This window comes from Haemorhous mexicanus, chromosome 1 (genome assembly GCF_027477595.1).
Source record: "Haemorhous mexicanus isolate bHaeMex1 chromosome 1, bHaeMex1.pri, whole genome shotgun sequence".
In the NCBI taxonomy this organism is placed as follows: Eukaryota; Metazoa; Chordata; class Aves; order Passeriformes; family Fringillidae; genus Haemorhous; species Haemorhous mexicanus.
The window spans coordinates 157,440,012-157,459,853 of NC_082341.1; the positions used below are offsets into that span (position 1 = coordinate 157,440,012).

Sequence of the window (19,842 nt, forward strand, 5' to 3'; positions counted from 1 at the left end):
TTTTGGGGTTTTTTTGGGATTCTGGGCTGGGATTGAGCAGATTTGGGGGAATTTTTGGGATTTTGAGCTGGGATTGAGCAGATTTTGGGGGTTTTTTTGGGATTTTGGCTGGGTTTGATCAGATTTGGGGGAATTTTTGGGATTCTGGGCTGGGATTCTTTGGGATTTGGGGGATTTTTGGGGATTTTGACCTGGGATTTTGGGGTTTTTTTGGGGATTTTGGCTGGGATTGATCAGATTTGGGGGAATTTTTGGGATTTTGGTGTCGTTGCAGGTGGAGGATTCGGGATTTTGGGGCTCCCACCTGAACAGGGCCCCCAAAGGGCCCGGGAGGAGCCAGAGCCGGGAGCCCCGGGCGGGAATTTCGGAGCTTTATGGGAAGAAGCTCAAAGCCAAACTGGGAACAACTGGGAAGGTCGGGAAGGGCCAAAAGGGATCGGCCGGGGGGGTGGGGGCACTGCTCAGCCCAAAGGATTTGGGATCCCAAAATTGGAGAATGCCAAAATTCAGAGAATGCCAAAATTTGGGATCTCCAAAAACCAGAAACACCAAAAACCAGAAACACCAAAAATCAGAAACACCAAAAGTTGGAGAATCCCAAAAATCAGAAACACCAAAAATTGGAAAATCCTAAAAGTTGGGACCACCAAAAATTGCAGAACCCAAAAATCAGAGACCCCAAAAATCAGAGAATCCCAAAATGAGAGACCCCCAAAAATTGGAGACACCAAAAATCAGAGAATCCCAAAAATCAGAGAATCCCAAAATGAGGGACCCCCAAAAATTGGAGACACCAAAAATCAGAGATCCCAAAAGCTGAAGAATCCAAAAATTTGGGATCCCAAAAATTGGAGATCTCAACAATTGGAGAATCCCAAAAATTGGGACCTCAAAAAATCAGAGACCCCAAAAGTTGGAACCCCTTAAAATTAAAGACCCCAAAAATCAGAGATCCCAAAATTGGAGAATCTGAAAATTTGGGATCCCCTAAAATGGGAGAACCCAAAATCAAGGACCCCAAAAATGAGAGAATTCCAAAATTTGGGTCCCCAAAATTAAAGACTCTGAAAATTGGAGACCCCAAAAATCAAAAGACCCGAAAGGTTGGAGACCCCAAAATTGGAGAATCCCAAAATTGAGAAAATCTCAAGATTTGGGATCCCCAAAAATCAGAGACACCAAAAATTGAAAATCCCAAAAGTTGGAAAATCCCAAAATTTGGGAGCCCTAAAAATTAACGACCCCAAAAGTTGGAGAATCCCAAAAGTTGGGATCCCAAAAACTTGAGACTCTAAAAATTGGAAACCTCAAAATTTGGGACCCCCTGAAAATTTGAGACCCCAAAACTGGAAAATCCCAAAATCAGGGACACCAAAAATTGGAGAATCCCAGAATTTGGGACCCCCAAAAATTGGAAACCCCAAAAATCAGAGACCCCCAAAATTAGAGGATCTTAAAATTTGGGTTCCCCCAAAATTAAAGACCCTGAAAATTGGAGACCCCAAAAACTGGAAGAACCCAAAATCAGATCCCAAAAGTTGGAGAATCCCAAAAATCAGAGACCCCAAAAGTTGGAAAATCCCAAAAATTGGAGAATCCAAAATCAAAGACTCCAAAATTCAGAAATTCCCAAAGTTTGGGATCACCAAAAATCAGAGACCCCACAAATTGGAGACACCAAAAATCAGGGATCCCAAAAGTTGGAGACACCAAAAATCAGAGACCCCAAAGGTTGGAGAACCCCAAAATCAGAGACCCCAAAAGTTGGAGAACCCCAAAATCAGAGATCCCAAAATCAGGGATCCCAAAAGTTGGAGAACCCCAAAATCAGAGATCCCAAAGGTTGGAGAACCCCAAAATCAGAGATCCCAAAAGTTGGAGAACCCCAAAATCAGAGACCCCAAAAGTTGGAGAACCCCAAAATCAGGGATCCCAAAATCAGAGATCCCAAAAGTTGGAGAACCCCAAAATCAGGGATCCCAAAAGTTGGAGAATCCCAAAATCAGGGATCCCAAAAGTTGGAGAACCCCAAAATCAGAGATCCCAAAAGTGGGAGAACCCCAAAATCAGAGATCCCATAAGTTGGAGAACCCCAAAATCAGAGATCCCAAAGGTTGGAGAACCCCAAAATCAGGGATCCCAAAAGTTGGAGAACCCCAAAATCAGAGATCCCAAAAGTGGGAGAACCCCAAAATCAGAGATCCCATAAGTTGGAGAACCCCAAAATCAGGGATTCCAAAAGTTGGAGAACCCCAAAATCAGGGATTCCAAAAGTTGGAGAACCCCAAAATCAGAGACCCCAAAATCAGGGATCCCAAAAGTTGGAGAACCCCAAAATCAGGGATCCCAAAAGTTGGAGAACCCCAAAATCAGGGATCCCAAAACTCAGGAAACCCCAAACTCGGATCCCCCAAATCCCCATTGAATTCAGCACTGGAAATTCCAGAGTATCAAAAAAATTGGGAATTTTTTTTTTTTTCCAGGATCCTCCTCTGACCCCAAACCCCCGAAGAACCCCAAAACCTCCCCAATCCCACCCGACCCCAGAGCCGGGAGCCGAAATTCCATCAGAAAAATCCCAAAAATCCCAAAATTCCCAAGAATTCCCAGAGCTGCTCCTTCCTCCCTCCCCGGAACCCAATCCCGATTTTTCCGGCGTTGCCGAAAAATTCCGGCGGCTCCAGCGGAGCGTGGCCCGGACCCTGAGCTCGCTGGACCCCGCCTGGATCCGCAGGTGTGAGGAATTCCCAAAAACTCCTCGGGAATTCCCAAAAACTCCTCGGGAACTCTCGGGAATGGAGGAAGAATCCCTCGGGAATTTGGGGAGGAAACGGCCGCGGGAGGAGGAGGAGGAGGAGGAGGAGGAGGAGGGGGAGGAGGAAAGGGCGGCGCCGGCCAAGCTGCGCAGGAGAGCCCGGCCTGGAATTGCGGGGCTGGAGGAGGAGAAGGAAAAGGAAAAAGAGAAGGAGAAGGGAAAACAGGAGAAGAAAAAGGAAAAGGAAAAATCCCAAAGTGGATCCAGAGGATTCCTGGAGCTGGAGAAGGAGGAGGAAAAACCCAAAGCCACACCCAGAGCTCGGTAATTCCCGGATTTTCCCGCCTATTTTCCAGTTTTTCCTGATTTTTCTCACTTTTCCCACTTTTTTCTACATTTTTCCATCATTTCCCACCTCTTTCCCAGATTTTCTCACTTTTTTCCCCCACCTTTTCCCCACCTTTTCCCAGCTCTTCCCAACTTTCCCCTAATTTTTCCCACCTTTTTCCCAGCTTTTCCTGCCTTTTTCCAGCTTTTCCCCACCTTTTTCCTAATTTTTCCCAGCTTTTCCCACCTTTTCCCAGCTTCTCCCAACTTTTTTCCAGCTTTTCCCAACTTTTTCCCAGCTTTTCCCAACTTTTTCCCAGCTTTTCCCACCTTTTCCCTAATTTTTCCCACCTTTTTCCCACCTTTTCCCTAATTTTTCCCAACTTTTTCCCAGCTTTTCCCAACTTTTTTTCCAGCTTTTCCCGCCTTTTTTTCCAGCTTGTCCCACCTTTTTTCCCCACCTTTTCCTTCATTTTTCCCACCTTTCCCTTAATTTTCCCCACCTTTTCCCCCAGCTTTTCCCAAATTTCCCTGCCTATTTTCCAGTTTTTCCCACTTTTCTCCCCACTTTTCCCACCTTTTTCCACTTTTCCCAGCTTTTCCTGCCTTTTTTCCAGCTTTTCTTGCCTTTCCCACCCTTTCCCAGCTTTTCCCACCTTTTTTCCAACTTTCCCACCCTTTTTCCCATCTTTCCCAGCTTTTTCCCAGCCTTTTTTCTCACTTTTCCCACTTTTTTCTACATTTTTCCATCATTTCCCACCTCTTTCCCAGCTTTTCTCACCTTTTTTCCCCACCTTTTCCCTAATTTTTCCCACCTTTTCCCAACATTTTCCAACTTTTTCCAACTTTTCTGCCTTTTTTCCTGCCTTTCCCACCCTTTTCCAGCTTTTCCTGCCTTTTTTTCCAATTTTCCCACCTTTTTTCCCCACCATTTTCCCAACTTTTCCCAGCTTTTTCCAACCTTTTCCTGCCTTTTTCCCAGTTTTCCCACATTTTCCACTTTTTCCCTATTTTTCCCACCTTTTTTTTCCCACTTCCCCCCCCTTTAATCCAGTTTTTCCTGCCTTTTTTCCAACTTTCTCTCATTTTCCCAGCTTTTCCCACCTTTTCCCCTCTTATTTTCCAATTTACCCCACTTTTTCCTGCCTTTTTTCCAGCTTTTCCAGGTTTTTTTCTGGCTTTCCCACCTTTTCCCAGCTCTTCCCACCTTTTTTCCCCACCTTTTCCCTAATTTTTCCCACCTTTTCCCTGCCTATTTCCCAGTTCTTCCTGCCTTTTTTTCAGCTTTTTCCACTTTTTTCTTGCCTTTTTACAGTTTTTCCCACCTTTTTTCCCAGCTTTTTTCCAGCCTTTTTTCTCACTTTTCCCACTTTTTCCAACCTTTTCCCACCTTTTTCCCAGCTTTTCCCAACTTCTCCTCGGCTTTTCCACCTTTTTCCTGCCTATTTTCCAGGTTTTCCTGCTTTTTTCCCCAATTTTCCCACCTTTTTTTCCATCATTCCCAGCTTTTTCCAGCCTTTTTTCTCACTTTTCCCACTTTTTCCCACCTTTTTCCCAGCTTTTCCTGCCTTTTCCCAGCTTTTCTCACCTTTTTTCCCCACCTTTTCCCTAATTTTTCCCACCTTTTCCCAACATTTTCCAACTTTTTCCAACTTTTCTGCCTTTTTTCCTGCCTTTCCCACCCTTTTCCAGCTTTTCCTGCCTTTTTTTTCCAATTTTCCCACCTTTTTCCTAATTTTTCCCAGCTTTTTCCCACCTTTTCCCCACCTTTTCCTGCCTTTTTCCCACTTTTCCCACATTTTCCACTTTTTTCCTATTTTTCCCACCTTTTTTTCCCACTTTCCCCCCCTTTTATCCAGTTTTTCCTGCCTTTTTTCCAACTTTCCCTCCTTTTCCCACCTTTTTCCCTCCTATTTTCCAATTTCCCCCAGTTTTTCCCACCTTTTTTCCACCTTTTTCCCACTTTTTTTTCTGCCTTTTTCCCACCTTTCCAAGATTGGAAAATCCCAAAATTAAGGACCCCAAAAATCAGATCCAAGAAGTTGAAGAATCCCAAAATTTTGGACCCCCCCACCCCAAAAATCAAAACCTCCACAATTAAAGACCCCAAACCTGGAAATTTTAAGAATTGGAGACCCCAAAATCAGGAAATTCTCAAATTTAGGGGATCCCAAAAATTGTAGATATAAAATCGGGGATCCCCAAAAATTGGAAAGCCCCAAAATCAAAATCCCCAAAATTGGAGAATCTCAAATCAGGGACCCCCTCAAATCCAAGAGCTCAAAAACAGAAACTTAAAAATCCTAAAATATGAGAAATCCCAAAATTCAAGACCCAAAGATACAAAAAAAAAAAAAAAAATCCCAAAAGTGTGAGAACCCCCAAAATAAAAAAAACCCCAAAATAAAAAAATAATTTTTTAAAAAATCCCAAAATTAAAGACCCCAAAAATCTGAGAACCCCAAAATCTGAAAAATCCCAAAAATCTGAGAACCCCAAAACCGAGAAACCTAAAGACCCCAAAAATCCGAAAAATCTCAAAAATCTGAGAACCCCCAAACCCCACAAACTTAAAGACCCCAAAATCAAAAAAAAAAAAATCCCAAAAATCCGAGAACCACAAAATGGCAAACCCCAAAATTCAAAATTCCCAAAATCCAAAAAAAAATCTCAAAAATCTGAGAACCCCAAAATCCGAAAAATCCCAAAAATCTGAGAACCCCCAAACCCCACAAACTTAAAGACCCCAAAATCCAAAAAAAATCCCAAAAATCCGAGAACCACAAAATGGGAAACGCCAAAATTCAAAATCCCCAAAATCCAAAAAAAATCTCAAAAATCTGAGAACCCCAAAACCGAGAAACTTAAAGACCCCAAAATCCAAAAAATCCCAAAAATCCGAGAACAACAAAATGGGAAACCCCAAAATTCAAAATCCCCAAAATCCAAAAAAAAAATCCCAAAATCTGAGAACTCAAAACTCCCAAAAATAAAGACCCGAAAAATTTTTTAAAATTCCCAAAATTCCCATTTTTATAGTTTTTCCGATTTTCCCGCCGTTTTTAATCCCTCTTTCCCCTCAGAGCCCCGGCCTTGAACCGCGGCAATTTCGTCCGCCTCAACCTGAAGAGAAAAACGTATTCCCGCGGATCCCTGAGGGGAAAATTCCTCCGCAAACAGGTGAAAATTCCCAGATTTTTTATTTTGGCAATTCCCGGCCTCTCCCCCGCTGGAATTTTGGGATTTGGGATTTTTTTTTTTTTTTTCCCCTAGGTTTGGAAGCAGAAATGGAGAAAAAAGTTCGGGGGCGGAGCCGACGTTTGCTTCCGGTGTGGCGGGAAAGGGCACTGGGCCTCGGAGTGCCGAGGTGAGCCCGGGGCTTTGGGCTTCTGAGGGGATTTTTGGGATTTCTGGGGGAAATTTTGGGATTTCTGAGGAGATCTTGGGGATTAAAGAGGGGGAAAATGGTGAGGGGGTTCTTTTGCATGGGTTTTTGAGGGAATTCTGGTCACAGGGGAGGATTTGGGGTCGTTCCCGGAGGAAATTGTGAGGTCAGGCTGGGAATTTTGGGGATTTCTGAGGGGATTTTTTGGGGTTTTTGGCATGTCTGAGGGGATTTTGGGATTTCTGAGGGGATTTTTGGGATAAAATGGTGGGGAAATGGTGAGGGGAGATCTTTTCTGTGGAATTCTGTGGGAATTGTGCTCACAGGGCTGGATTTGGAATAGTTCTCCGAGAAATTCCTGAGGAAATTACGAGGTCTTGCCGGGAATTTTTGAGATTTCTGAGGGAATTTTTGGGATTTCTGAGGAGATCTTGGGGATAAAAGAGGGAGAAATGGTGAGGGGGTTCTTTTGCATGGGTTTTTGAGGGAATTCTGGTCACAGGGAAGGATTTGGGGTCGTTCCCGGAGGAAATTGTGAGGTCAGGCTGGGAATTTTTGGGATTTCTGAGGGGAATTTTTGGGGTTTTTGGCATGTCTGAGGGGATTTTGAGATTTCTGAGGGGATTTTTTGGGATTTCTGAGGGGATTTTTGGGGTTTCTGAGGGGATTTTTGGGATAAAATGGTGGGGAAATGGTGAGGGGAGATCTTTTCTGTGGGATTCTGTGGGAATTGTGCTCACAGGGCTGGATTTGGAATAGTTCTCCGAGAAATTCCTGAGGAAATTACGAGGTCTTGCCGGGAATTTTTGAGATTTCTGAGGGAATTTTTGGGATTTCTGAGGAGATCTTGGGGATAAAAGAGGGAGAAATGGTGAGGGGGTTCTTTTGCATGGATTTTTGAGGGAATTCTGGTCACAGGAAAGGATTTGGGATCATTCCCGGAGAAATTCCTGAGGAAATTGCGAGGTCAGGCCAGGATTTCTGAGGGGATTTTTTTTTTATTTTTCGGGATGTCTGAGGGGAATTTTTGGGATTTCTGAGGGGATTTTTCAGATAAAATGGTGGGAAAATTGTTTTGGGGGGTTCTTTTCCATGGAATTCTGTGGGAATTCTGCTCCCAGGGAAGGATTTGAGATCTTTCCCTGAGAAATTCCTGAGGAAATGGCGAGGTTGTGCTGGGGATTTTTGGGATAAAACAGCGGGAAAAGTTTGAGGGAGGTTCTTTTCCGTGGAATTTTGTGGGAATTGGGCACACAGGCCAGGATTTGGGGTTGTTCCCGGAGGAAATTGTGAGGTCAGGCTGGGAATTTTTGGGATTTTTGAGGGGATTTTTTGAAATTTCTGAGGGGATTTTTGGGATAAAACAGCAGGAAAAGGGTGAGGGAGGTTTTTTTTTGCATGGATTTTTGAGGGAATTCTGGTCACAGGGAAGGATTTGGGATCATTCCCAGAGAAATTCCTGAGGAAATTGTGGGGTCAGGCCGGGGATTTTTTTAAGGATTTCTGAGGGTTTTTTTGGGGGGGGATTTTGATATGTCTGAGGGGATTTTGGGATTTCTGAGGGGAATTTTGGGATTTCTGAGGGGATTTTGGGATTTCTGAGGGAATTTTTGGGATTTCTGAGGGGATTTTGGGATAAAATGGCAGGAAAGTGGTGCAGGGGTTCTTTTCCATGGATTTTTGTGGGAATTGTGCTCCCAGGGCAGGATATGGGATCTTTCCCGGAGGAAATTGTGAGGTCAGGCTGGGAATTTTTGGGATTTCTGAGGGGATTTTTTTGGATTTCTGAGGGGATTTTGGGATAAAACGGCAGGCAAAGGGTGAGGGTGGTTCTTTTCCATGGATTTTTGTGGGAATTCTGCTCCCAGAGAAGGATTTGGGATCTTTCCCTGAGAAATTCCTGAGGAAATTGCGAGGTCAGGCCAGGATTTTTTAGGATTTCTGAGGGGATTTTTGGGGATTTCTGAGGGGATTTTGGGATTTCTGAGGGGAACTTTTGGGATTTCTGAGGGGATTTTGGGATTTCTGAGGGTATTTTGGGATTTCTGAGGAGAACTTTTGGGATTTCTGAGGGAATTTTGGGATAAAATGGCAGGAAAGTGGTGCAGGGGTTCTTTTCCATGGATTTTTATGGGAATTCTGCTCCCAGGGCAGGATATGGAATCTTTCCCTGAGGAAATTGTGAGGTCAGGCTGGGAATTTTTGGGATTTCTGAGGGGATTTTTTTGGATTTCTGAGGGGATTTTGGGATAAAATGGCAGGCAAAGGGTGAGGGTGGTTCTTTTCCATGGATTTTTGTGGGAATTCTGCTCCCAGAGAAGGATTTGGGATCTTTCCCTGAGAAATTCCTGAGGAAATTGCAAGGTCAGGCCAGGATTTTTTAGGATTTCTGAGGGGATTTTTGGGGATTTCTGAGGGGATTTTGGGATTTCTGAGGGGAATTTTGGGATTTCTGAGGGGATTTTTTTGGATTTCTGAGGGGATTTTGGGATAAAACGGCGGGCAAAGGGTGAGGGTGGTTCTTTTCCATGGATTTTTGTGGGAATTCTGCTCCCAGAGAAGGATTTGGGATCGTTCCCGGAGGAAATTCCCGAGGAGAAGGCGCTTCTCACTCTGGAGGAAGTGACCCAAAGAACCAACGGAGATTTTATCCCAGAAGTTCCCGGTGAGAGGGGGAATTGTGGAATTCCTGCCTTTTCCCAGGGAAAGGGTGGGAAATGAGGGGGGTTTGGACTCGAAAATTGGGATTTTAGCCCCAAAATTTGCTATTTGGTCCTTAAAATGGGAATTTTTGCCTCAAAAATTGGGATTTCGGCCTCTAAAAATGAAGGATTTGGGTCTTTAAATTGGGATTTGGATCTGAAAGTTGGGGTTTTGTCCTCAAAACTTGTGATTTGGGCCTTAAAATTGGGATTTTAGCCACAGAAATTGGGCTTTAGGCCTTAAAATTGGAGTTTTGGCCTCAAAAATGGGATTTGAGCCTTAAAATTGGGATTTTGACCTCTAAAAATGTGGGATTTCGGCCTTAAATTGGGGTTTTGGCCTCAAAAATGGGGATTTGGAGATTAAAATTGGGATTTTGTCCTCAAAAATTGGAATTTAGGGGTCAAAAAATGGGATTTAAAAGGTAAAATTGGGATTTTGTCCTCAAAAATTGGAATTTAGGGGTGAAAAAAATGGGATTTAAAAGGTAAAATCGGGATTTTGGCCTCAAAAGTGTGAGATTTGGACTTTAAAATTGAGATTTGGGCCTCAGAAATGGGGATTTGGACATGAAAATTTTGGGTTTGGCCTCAAAAATTGGGATTCCAAGCTTAAAATTGGGATTTGGGCCTGGAAAATGTGGGATAAAATTGGGATTTTGGCCTCTAAAAATCTGGGATTTGGGTCTTAAAATTGGGATTTTTGCCTCAAAAATTGGGATTTGGACATTGAAATTGGATTTTGGCCTCTAAAAATGTGGGATTTGGATGTTAAAATTGGAATTTTGTCCCGAAAAATTGGGATTTGGACATTAAAATTGCGATTTTGGCCTGGAAAATGGGATTTGAGCCTTAAAATAGGGATTTTGGCCTCAGAAATGTGATTTTTTTGTTTCCCCCCCCCCAAGAAATGTGAGGGTTTATCCTAAAAAGGGAGTGGGTACTAAAAAAACAGGATTTGGGATGTAAAAATGAGATTTACGGCCTAAAAATGAGGAATTTGGGCTCTAAAAGTCTGGGATTTTAGTCTTAAAAATAAAAGGTTTTTGGTCTTAAAAATGTGATTCCTTCCCCTAAAAATGTGAGAATTTATCCTCAAAAGAAAGTGGATTCTAAATCCAGGATTTGGGATCTAAAAATGTGGGATTTGGCCCCAAAAATGACATTTCAGACTCTAAAAATGGGAATTTTTTTCCCCCTAAAAATTTGGGTTGGATCCTAAAAATAGAAAATTTAGCCCTAAAAATGAGGAATTTTCCACCAAGAAATCCAAGTTGAGATCCTTAAAAATGAGATTTTTCTCCCTAAAAACTGAGGTTGGATCCTACAAACGTGGATTTCTCTCTGCAAATGTAAGAGTTGTCCCCAAAAATGACATTTGAGGGTTTAAAATTTGCATTTTTTTCCCCTAAAAACCTGGAATTTTCTTCCTAAAATCCCGATTTTTTCCCTTTTTCCCCTCCAGATGGCTCCAACACGGAAAATTCCCAACTGGCCCCAGATTCCCTGGATTTCCCTCAGCTGGAATTGTCCCCCCCATCCCCTCCCCCACCCGCCATGGATCCCCTTTACCCCCCAAACCCCGACGGGACCGTCCCAGGTAAATCCCACAGCAAATCCAGGGGAAAAAAAAAAATTAAAAAAAAAAAAACCAGAAAAAAATTCCACATTTCTCCTCCTGAATCCCACAGATCCTCCGGAGGAAGTCCTGGAAGCTCTGAGAAGTTTGGGATACGATTCCTTCCGGCCTGGCCAGGCTGAGGCCATCATGAGGGTCCTCTCAGGTTTGTTTTTCCCGCCTTTTTTCCTTTCCATTTCCCTGCTCCTTTTCCCCCCACCCTTTTTTCCTGGTCTTTTTCCTTCCATTTTTCCTCCTCTTTCTTCCCCCATCCTTTTTTTCCCCTCTTATCCCCACCCTTTTTTTCCTCCACTCTTTTTTCCCTCCAGTTTTCTCACCTTTTTCCCATTTTTTTTCCCACCATTTTTCCCCTGCTTTTTTTCCTGCCCTTTTTCCCCCACCCTTTTCCCCCCCTCTTTTTCCTGCCCTTTTTACCACCCTCTCCATTTTCCCCACCCTTTTTTCTTTCCATTTTCCCACTCTTTCTTCTTGTCCCTTTTTTCTCACCCTTTATCCCCTTCCCTTTTTCCCTCTGTTTTTTTCTTCCATTTTTCCTGCCCTTTTTTCTTTCCATTTTCCCACTGTTTTTTCTTGTCCCTCTTCTCCCCACTCTTTTCCCTCACTTTTTCCTACTCTTTTTTCCCCCCATCTCCTTTTCCCACTCCATTTTCCAACCCTTTTTTCTTTCCATTTTCCCATTCTTTTTTCTTGCCCCTTTTTTCCCCCCTTTTTTTTCAATTCTTTGTTTCCTGCCCATTTTTTCCCCAGTCTTTTCCCCCCTACTCTTTTCCCCACCTTTTCTCCTACCCTTTTTCCTTCCATTTTTTCCACCTTTTTTCCCACCCTTTTTTCCCCACCTTTTTTCCAACCCTTTTTTCCTCACTTTTTTCCCCATTCTTTTTCCACACTCTTCCCTTCAGTTTTTCCTGCTCTCTTTCCCCCCGCCCCCCTCAGTTTTTCCCCACCATTTTCCCCTCAGTTTTTCCCCCCTTTTCCCCCTTCCCAACATCCCAAAATTCCCATTTTTCCCCAGGAATCTCCACGCTGCTGCTGCTGCCCACGGGCTCGGGCAAATCCCTCTGTTACCAACTCCCCATTTTCCCCTCTCTTTTTTCCCCCCTCTCTTTTTTCCTTGCTTTTTTTTCCTTACTCTTTTCCTCTCCGTTTTTCTGCCCTTTTTCCCACCTTTTTCCTTCAATTTTTCCTGCTCTTTCCCCCAAACTTCTCTGTTTTTCCTGCCCTTTTCCCCACATTTTCCCTCAGTTTTTCCCACCCTTTTCCCCACCCTTTTCCCCTCAGTTTTTCCTGCCCTTTCCCCCTCAGTTTTTCCTGCCCTTTCCCCCTCTTTTATTCCCACCCTTTTCCCCTCAGTTTTTGTTTTCCCCACCCTTTTCCCCTCAGTTTTTCCCGCCCTTCCCCCCCCGTTTTTCCCGCCATTTTCCCCTCAGTTTTTCCCCACATTGCCCCTCAGTTTTTCCCCCCTTTTCCCCCTTCCCAACATCCCAAAATTCCCATTTTTCCCCAGGAATCTCCACGCTGCTGCTGCTGCCCACGGGCTCGGGCAAATCCCTCTGTTACCAACTCCCCGCCCCTTGTACCTCTTACCCACCGCCCGCTCCCGCTGCATCTCCCTCGTCATCTCCCCCCTCGTCTCCCTCATGGATGACCAGGTATTCCCGCCATTCCCGCTTTTTTTGGGATATTCCCCCTCACAAAATCCCAAAAAAACCCCGGAATATTCCCGCTCCCAGGTTTCCGGCCTCCCCTCACCCCTCCAAGCCGTCTGCATCCACTCCAACCTCACCCAATCCCAGCGCGAAGCAGCCATTCAAAAAGTGAGTAAAATTCCCCAAAAATTCCCACTTTTTCCTTAAAAAAACCCGGAATAATCCCGGTTTCCCACCAGGTCAGGAGCGGCCAAGCCCAAATCCTGCTGCTTTCCCCGGAATCTGTGACGGGATCGGGATTTTTTTACCGCTTTTTCCGCCATTTCCCTCCCGTGGCTTTCGCCTGCCTGGACGAAGCTCATTGCATCTCCCAGTGGTCCCACAACTTCCGGCCCGCTTACCTCAGGGTCTGCAAGGTGGGAAAACCCCAAAAAAAACCTCGGAAAATCCCCCAAAATCCCCTCAGATCCAGGGTTGATTCCCAAAATTCCAGGTTCTCCGGGAGCGTTTGGGCGTTCGGTGCTTCCTGGGCCTCACGGCCACGGCCACGGTGGCCACGGCTCGGGACGTGGCCAAACATTGGGGATCCCCGAGGGAAATTCCGCCATCGGCACCTTCGGAATTCCCGAAAATCTGCGGCTCTCGGTGTCCGTGGAGGCCGACCAGGATCAGGTGGGTGCGGATCTGGGGAGTTTTAGGGGAAAATCCTCATTTTTATGGCCTAAAATTGCATTTTTTGGGATCAATCCCACATTTTCTGAGGGAAAATCCCCATTTTTATGGTCTTAAATTGCATTTTTTGGGGGAAATTCCACATTTTCTGAGGGAAAATCCACATTTTTAGGGCCTTAAATTGCATTTTTTGGGATCAATCCCATGTTTTCTGAGGGAAAATCCCCATTTTTACGGCCTAAAATTGCATTTTTTGGGAGAAATTCCACATTTTCTGAGGGAAAATCCCCATTTTTATGGCCTTAAATTGCATTTTTTGGGATCAATCCCACATTTTCTGAGGGAAAATCCCCATTTTTACGGCCTAAAATTGCATTTTTTGGGAGAAATTCCACATTTTCTGAGGGAAAATCCCCATTTTTACGGCCTAAAATTGCATTTTTTTGGGATCAATCCCACATTTCTTGAGGGAAAATCCCCATTTTTACGGCCTTAAATTGCATTTTTTGGGAGAAATTCCACATTTTCTGAGGAAAAATCCACATTTTTACGGCCTTAAATTGCATTTTTTGGGATCAATCCCACATTTCTTGAGGGAAAATCCCCATTTTTACGGCCTTAAATTGCATTTTTTGCGAGAAATTCCACATTTTCTGAGGGAAAATCCCCATTTTTATGGCCTTAAATTGCATTTTTTGGGATCAATCCCACATTTCTTGAGGGAAAATCCCCATTTTTACGGCCCTAAATTGCATTTTTTGGGGGAAATTCCACGTTTTCTGAGGGAAATCCCACATTTTCAGGGAAAAAAAATGGGTTTTTTGGGATTAATCCTACTTTTTTTGAGGGAAAAATTCTATTTTTGGGCCTAAAATTGAACTTTTGGGCCTAATTCCATATATTCTGAGGGAAAAGTCCACGTTTTTAGGGATTAAAATTTCTTTTTTTGGGAAAAATACCATATTTTCTGAGGGAAAATCTCCATTTTTAGGGCTTAAAATTGCATTTTCTGGGACAAATTCCACATTTGCTGAGGGAAAACTCCACATTTTTAGGGAATTTTAAACAAAGTCCCCATTTTCTGAGGAACATCCCCAATTTTAGGGCCTAAAATTTCATTTTTTGGGATCAGTCTCATATTTTCTGAGAGAAAAATCCCCATTTTTACGGCCTTAAATTGCATTTTTTGGGAGAAATTCCACGTTTTCTGAGGGAAATCCCACATTTTCAGGGAAAAAAAAATTATTTTTTGGGATTAATCCCACTTTTTTTGAGGGAAAAATTTTATTTTTTGGGCCTAATTCAATATTTTCTGAGGGAAAATCTCCATTTTTTGGGCCTAAAATTGAATTTTTTGGGATCAGTCCCACTTTTTCTGAGGGAAAAGTCCACATTTTTGGGGCCTAAAATTTCATTTTTTTTTTTAATCAATCCCACATTTTGTGTGGGAAATTTATTTTTTTTAACAAATTTCACATTTTCTGATGGAAAATTCCCACTTTTAGGACCCAGCCCTAAATTTTAGTGAAAAATCCTCATTTTTGAGGCCTAAAATTGCTTTTTTTGGGATCAATCCCACATTTCTTGTGGGAAAATCCCCATTTTTACGGCCTTAAATTGCATTTTTTGGGAGAAATTCCACATTTTCTGAGGGAAATCCCACATTTTCAGGGAAAAAAATTGGTTTCTTTGGGCCTAATTCCATATTTTCTAAGAGAAAATCCACATTTTAGGGCTTAAAATGGCTTTTTTGGGGACAAATTCCATATTTTCTGAGGGAAAAGTCCCCATTTTTAGGGCCTCAAATTGCATTTTTTGGAAAAAATTCCACATTTTCTGAGGGAAAATCCCCATTTTTAGGGCTTAAAATTTCTTTTTTGAACAAATTCCACATTTGCTGAGGGAACATCCTCAATTTTAGGGCCTAAAATTGCATTTTAAGGGATCAATCCCACATTTTCTGAGGGAAAAATTCCATTTTTAGGCTCTAAACTTCCAATTTTTGGGAAAATTCCTCAATTTAAGGGCCAAAATTTGCATTTTTGGGATAAATTCCACATTTCCTGAGGGAAAATTCCCGGTTTTAGGGCCTAAAATTGCATTTTTTTGGGAACAATCCCACAATGTTTTAACAAATTCTACATTTTCTGCGGAAAAATTACCATTTTTAGCAGCCAGTCTCAAATTTGAGGGAAAAATCCTCATTTTTGGGGCCGAAAATTGCATTTTTGGGGAAAAATTCCACATTTTCTGAGGGAAAATCTCCATTTTTAGGGCCTAAAATTGCATTTTTGGGGATTAATAGCGTATTTCATGAGGGGAAAATTCCATTTTTAGGGAAAAATTTTTTTTTTGGGAGAAATTCCACATTTTCTGAGGAAAAAAGTCCCCATTTTTAGGGAATTTGGGACAAATTCCACATTTTCTGAGGGAAAAATTCCATTTTTAGGCTCTAAACTTCCAATTTTTGGGAAAATTCCTCAATTTAAGGACCAAAATTTGCATTTTTGGGATAAATGCCACATTTCCTGAGGGAAAATTCCCATTTTTAGGGCCTTAAATTGCGTTTTTTGGGAACAATCCCACAATGTTTTAACAAATTCTACATTTTCTGAGGAAAAATTACCATTTTTAGCCGCCAGTCTCAAATTTGAGGGAAAAATCCTCATTTTTGGGGCCTTAAATTGCATTTTTGGGGAAAAATTCCACATTTTCTGAGGGAAAAATTCCATTTTTAGGGCCTAAGATTGAATTTTTGGGGATTAATTCCACATTTTCTGAAGGAAAAATTCCATTTTTAGGCTCTAAACTTCCAATTTTTGGGAAAATTCCTCAATTTAAGGGCCAAAATTTGCATTTTTGGGATAAATTCCACATTTCCTGAGGGAAAATTCCCGGTTTTAGGGGCCTAAAATTGCATTTTTTGGGAACAATCCCACAATGTTTTAACAAATTCTACATTTTCTGCGGAAAAATTGCCATTTTTAGCAGCCAGTCTCAAATTTGAGGGAAAAATCCTCATTTTTGGGGCCGAAAATTGCATTTTTGGGGAAAAATTCCACATTTTCTGAGGGAAAATCTCCATTTTTAGGGCCTAAAATTGCATTTTTGGGGATTAATAGCGTATTTCATGAGGGGAAAATTCCATTTTTAGGGAAAAATTTATTTTTTTGGGAGAAATTCCACATTTTCTGAGGAAAAAAGTCCCCATTTTTAGGGAATTTGGGACAAATTCCACATTTTCTGAGGGAAAAATTCCATTTTTAGGCTCTAAACTTCCAATTTTTGGGGAAAATTTCTCTATTTAAGGGCCAAAATTTGCATTTTCGGGATAAATGCCACATTTCCTGAGGGAAAATTCCCATTTTTAGGGCCTAAATTTGCGTTTTTTGGGAACAATCCACCATGTTTTAACAAATTCTACATTTTCTGAGGAAAACTTACCATTTTTAGCAGCCAGTCTCAAATTTGAGGGAAAAATCCTCATTTTTGGGGCCGAAAATTGCATTTTTGGGGAAAAATTCCACATTTTCTGAGGGAAAATCTCCATTTTTAGGGCCTAAAATTGCATTTTTGGGGATTAATAGCGTATTTCATGAGGGGAAAATTCCATTTTTAGGGAAAAATTTATTTTTTTGGGAGAAATTTCACATTTTCTGAGGAAAAAAGTCCCCATTTTTAGGGAATTTGGGACAAATGCCACATTTTCTGAGGGAAAAATTCCATTTTTAGGGCCTAAAATTGCATTTTTGGGGGATAAATTCCACATTGTCTGAGGAAAAATCTCATTTTTAGGATACAGCCCCAAATTTTAGGGAGAAATCTTCATTTTTGGGGCCTAAAATGCCGATTTTGGGAAAAATTCCACATTTTCTGAGGGAAAAATTCCATTTTTAGGGCTTAAAATTTCTTTATTTTTGATGAATCCCACATTTTCTGAGGGAAAAATCCCCGTTTTTAGGACCTAAAATTGCTTTTTTTTTTTGAGATTGATTAATCGTTTTTTTCTAAAGGAAAAATCCCCATTTTTAGGGTCTAAAATTTCATATTTTGGGAATAATCCCGTTTTTTTCTGAGGGAAAAAATTCCACATTTTCTGAGGGAAAATCCTGATTTTGGGGCCTAAAATTTCATTTTTGGGGAAAATACGTAATTTTTAGGGAAAATAATCCATTTTTTCGGGAAACAGAGAAATTGTTATAGGGGGGAAAAATCCCGATTTTTGAGACAAGTTTTTACAGGGAAAAAATCTCATTTTATGGAAAAAAAATTCTGGTTTTTGGGAGCAAATTCCCCATTTTTATACCCTAAAATCCCATTTAACTAGGGAAAAAAATCCATTTTTTGGGACAAATTCCCAAATTTTATGTGAAAAACATCTAAATATTTTGGGGGAAAAAATCCCATTTTCTTCAGACAAATTCCCAATTTTTATGTGAAAAAAAATCCGGAGTTTTTGGGGGGAAAAATTCCCATTTTCTTGAGGTAAATTCCCAAATTTTATGTGAAAAAAATCTGATTTTTTGGGGAAAAAAAATCCCAATTTTATATGAAAAAAATCTGAATTTTGGGGGGAAAAAATCCCATTTTCTTGAGACAAATTCCCATTTTTTATGTCAAAAAAATCTGAATTTTGGGGGAAAAAGTCCCATTTTCTTGAGATAAATTCCCAATTTCTATGTGAAAAAGATCTGAATTTTGGTGGAAAAAATTCCAATTTTATGTGAAAAAAATCTAAATTTTTTGGGTGAAAAAATCCCATTTTCTTGAGACAAATTCCCAGTTTTTATGTGAAAAAAATCTGATTTTTTGAGGGGAAAAATTCCAATTTTATATGAAAAAATCTGAATTTTGGGGGGAAAAAATTCCATTTTCTTGAGTCAAATTCCCAATTTTTGTGTGAAAAAAATCTGAATTTTTTGGGGAAAAAATCCCAATTTTATGTGGAAAAAATCTGATTTTTGGGGGAAAAAAATCCCATTTTCTTGAGACAAATTCCCAATTTTATGTCAAAAGAATCTGATTTTTGGGGCGAAAAAATCCCAATTTTATGTGAAAAAAATCTGAATTTTGGGGGGGGAAAATCCCATTTTCTTGAGGCAAATTCCCAATTTTTGTTTGAAAAAAATCTGATTTTTTGGGGGAACAAATTCCAATTTTATGTGAAAAAAATCTAAATTTTGGGGGGAAAAAATCCCATTTTTTTGTTAAAAAAATCTAAATTTTGGGGGGAAAAAATCCCATTTTTTTGTAAAAAAAAATCTCATTTTTTCTGTTAAAACCACCATTTTTTTGGGATAAATTCCTCTTTTTTTTTGCTATTTTCATGGGAAAATTGCAGTTTTTGGGAGGAATTTGGGGTTTTGCTTTGGCGTGCAGGGGGTGCTGCGGGTGCTGCGCGAGTGGAGCCGCGAGAGCGCCGGGGGCTCGCTGCTGGTGCACTGCCGGCGCCGGGAGGAGAGCGAGCGCCTGGCGGCCAGAATCCGAGAGGAGTTCCCCGAAATCCCGGGGGAAAAAACACAGAAAGGTGGGGAGAACATGGGGGGAATCGGGGGGAAATTGGGGAAAAATCGGGGAGAGATTTGGGGAAAATGGGGGGAAAATCGGGGAAAGATTTGGGGAAATTGGGGAAAGATTTGGGGAAAATGGGGGAAAATCAGGGAAAGATTTGGGGGGAAATCAGGGAAAATCGGGGAAAGATTTGGGGAAATTGGGGGAAAAAATCGGGGAAAGATTTGGGGAAATTGGGGGAAAAAATCGGGGAAAGATTTGGGGAAAATGGGGGAAAACATGGGGGGAAATCGGGGAAGGATTTGGGGGAAATCAGGGAAAAAATCGGGGGGGAATTGGGGGGGAAATCAAGGAAAAATCGGGGAAAGATTGGGGGGAATTGGGGGAAAACATGGGGGGAAATCGGGGAAGGATTTGGGGGGAAATCAGGGAAAAAATCGGGGAAAGATTTGGGGAAAATGGGGGAAAAATCAGGGAAAAAATTGGGGAAAGATTTGGGGAAAATGGGGGAAAACACGGGGGGAAATCGGGGAAGGATTTGGGGGAAAATCAGGGAAAAAATTGGGGAAAGATTTGGGGAAATTGGGGGAAAACATGGGGGAAATCGGGGAAGGATTTGGGGGAATTGGGGGGAAATCAGGGAAAAAATCGGGGAAAGATTTGGGGAAAATGGGGGAAATCGGGGAAAGATTTGGGGGAATTGGGGGAAAACATGGGGGGAAATCAGGGAAAAAATTGGGGAAAGATTTGGGGAAAATTGGGGGAAAATCAGGGAAAAAATCGGGGAAAGATTTGGGGGAAAATCGGGGAAAAAATGGGGGAAAGATTTGGGGAAAATTGGGGAAAAAATCGGGGAAAGATTTGGGGAAAATTGGGGAAAATAAGGGAAAAAATTGGGGAATTTTGAGGAAAAAATTGGGGAAAATCAGAGGGAAAATTGCGGAAATGCAGGAGAAAAATTGGGGGAAAAATTGGGGAAAAGCAGGAGAAAAATTGGGGAAGATCAGGGGGAAATTGGGGAAATGCGGGAAAAAATTGGGGAATTTTGAGGAAAAAATTGGGGAAAATCAGGGGGAAAATTGGGGAAAGATTTGGGGGAAATCAGGGGGAAAATGGGGAAAATTGGGGGGAAAATCGGGGAAAAATTGGGGAATTTTGAGGGAAAATCAGGGGAAAATTGGGGAAAATCTGGGGAAAATTGGGGA

The 19,842-nt window shown here is 41.8% G+C and overlaps 1 protein-coding gene across 1 annotated transcript in view; it reads left to right on the forward strand.

Moving 5' to 3' along the window:
• RECQL4 (RecQ like helicase 4) overlaps positions 1-19,842 on the forward strand; it is a 61,774-nt gene that overhangs the window by 24,673 nt on the left and 17,259 nt on the right. Inside the window, 14 exon segments of the mRNA XM_059848250.1 lie at positions 275-415; positions 2,484-3,079; positions 6,166-6,262; positions 6,356-6,449; positions 9,025-9,132; positions 10,635-10,769; positions 10,861-10,953; positions 12,313-12,377; positions 12,380-12,457; positions 12,539-12,622; positions 12,694-12,870; positions 12,948-13,032; positions 13,035-13,126; positions 18,506-18,653. Of these exon segments, the coding sequence (XP_059704233.1) occupies positions 275-415; positions 2,484-3,079; positions 6,166-6,262; positions 6,356-6,449; positions 9,025-9,132; positions 10,635-10,769; positions 10,861-10,953; positions 12,313-12,377; positions 12,380-12,457; positions 12,539-12,622; positions 12,694-12,870; positions 12,948-13,032; positions 13,035-13,126; positions 18,506-18,653 (1,993 nt within the window).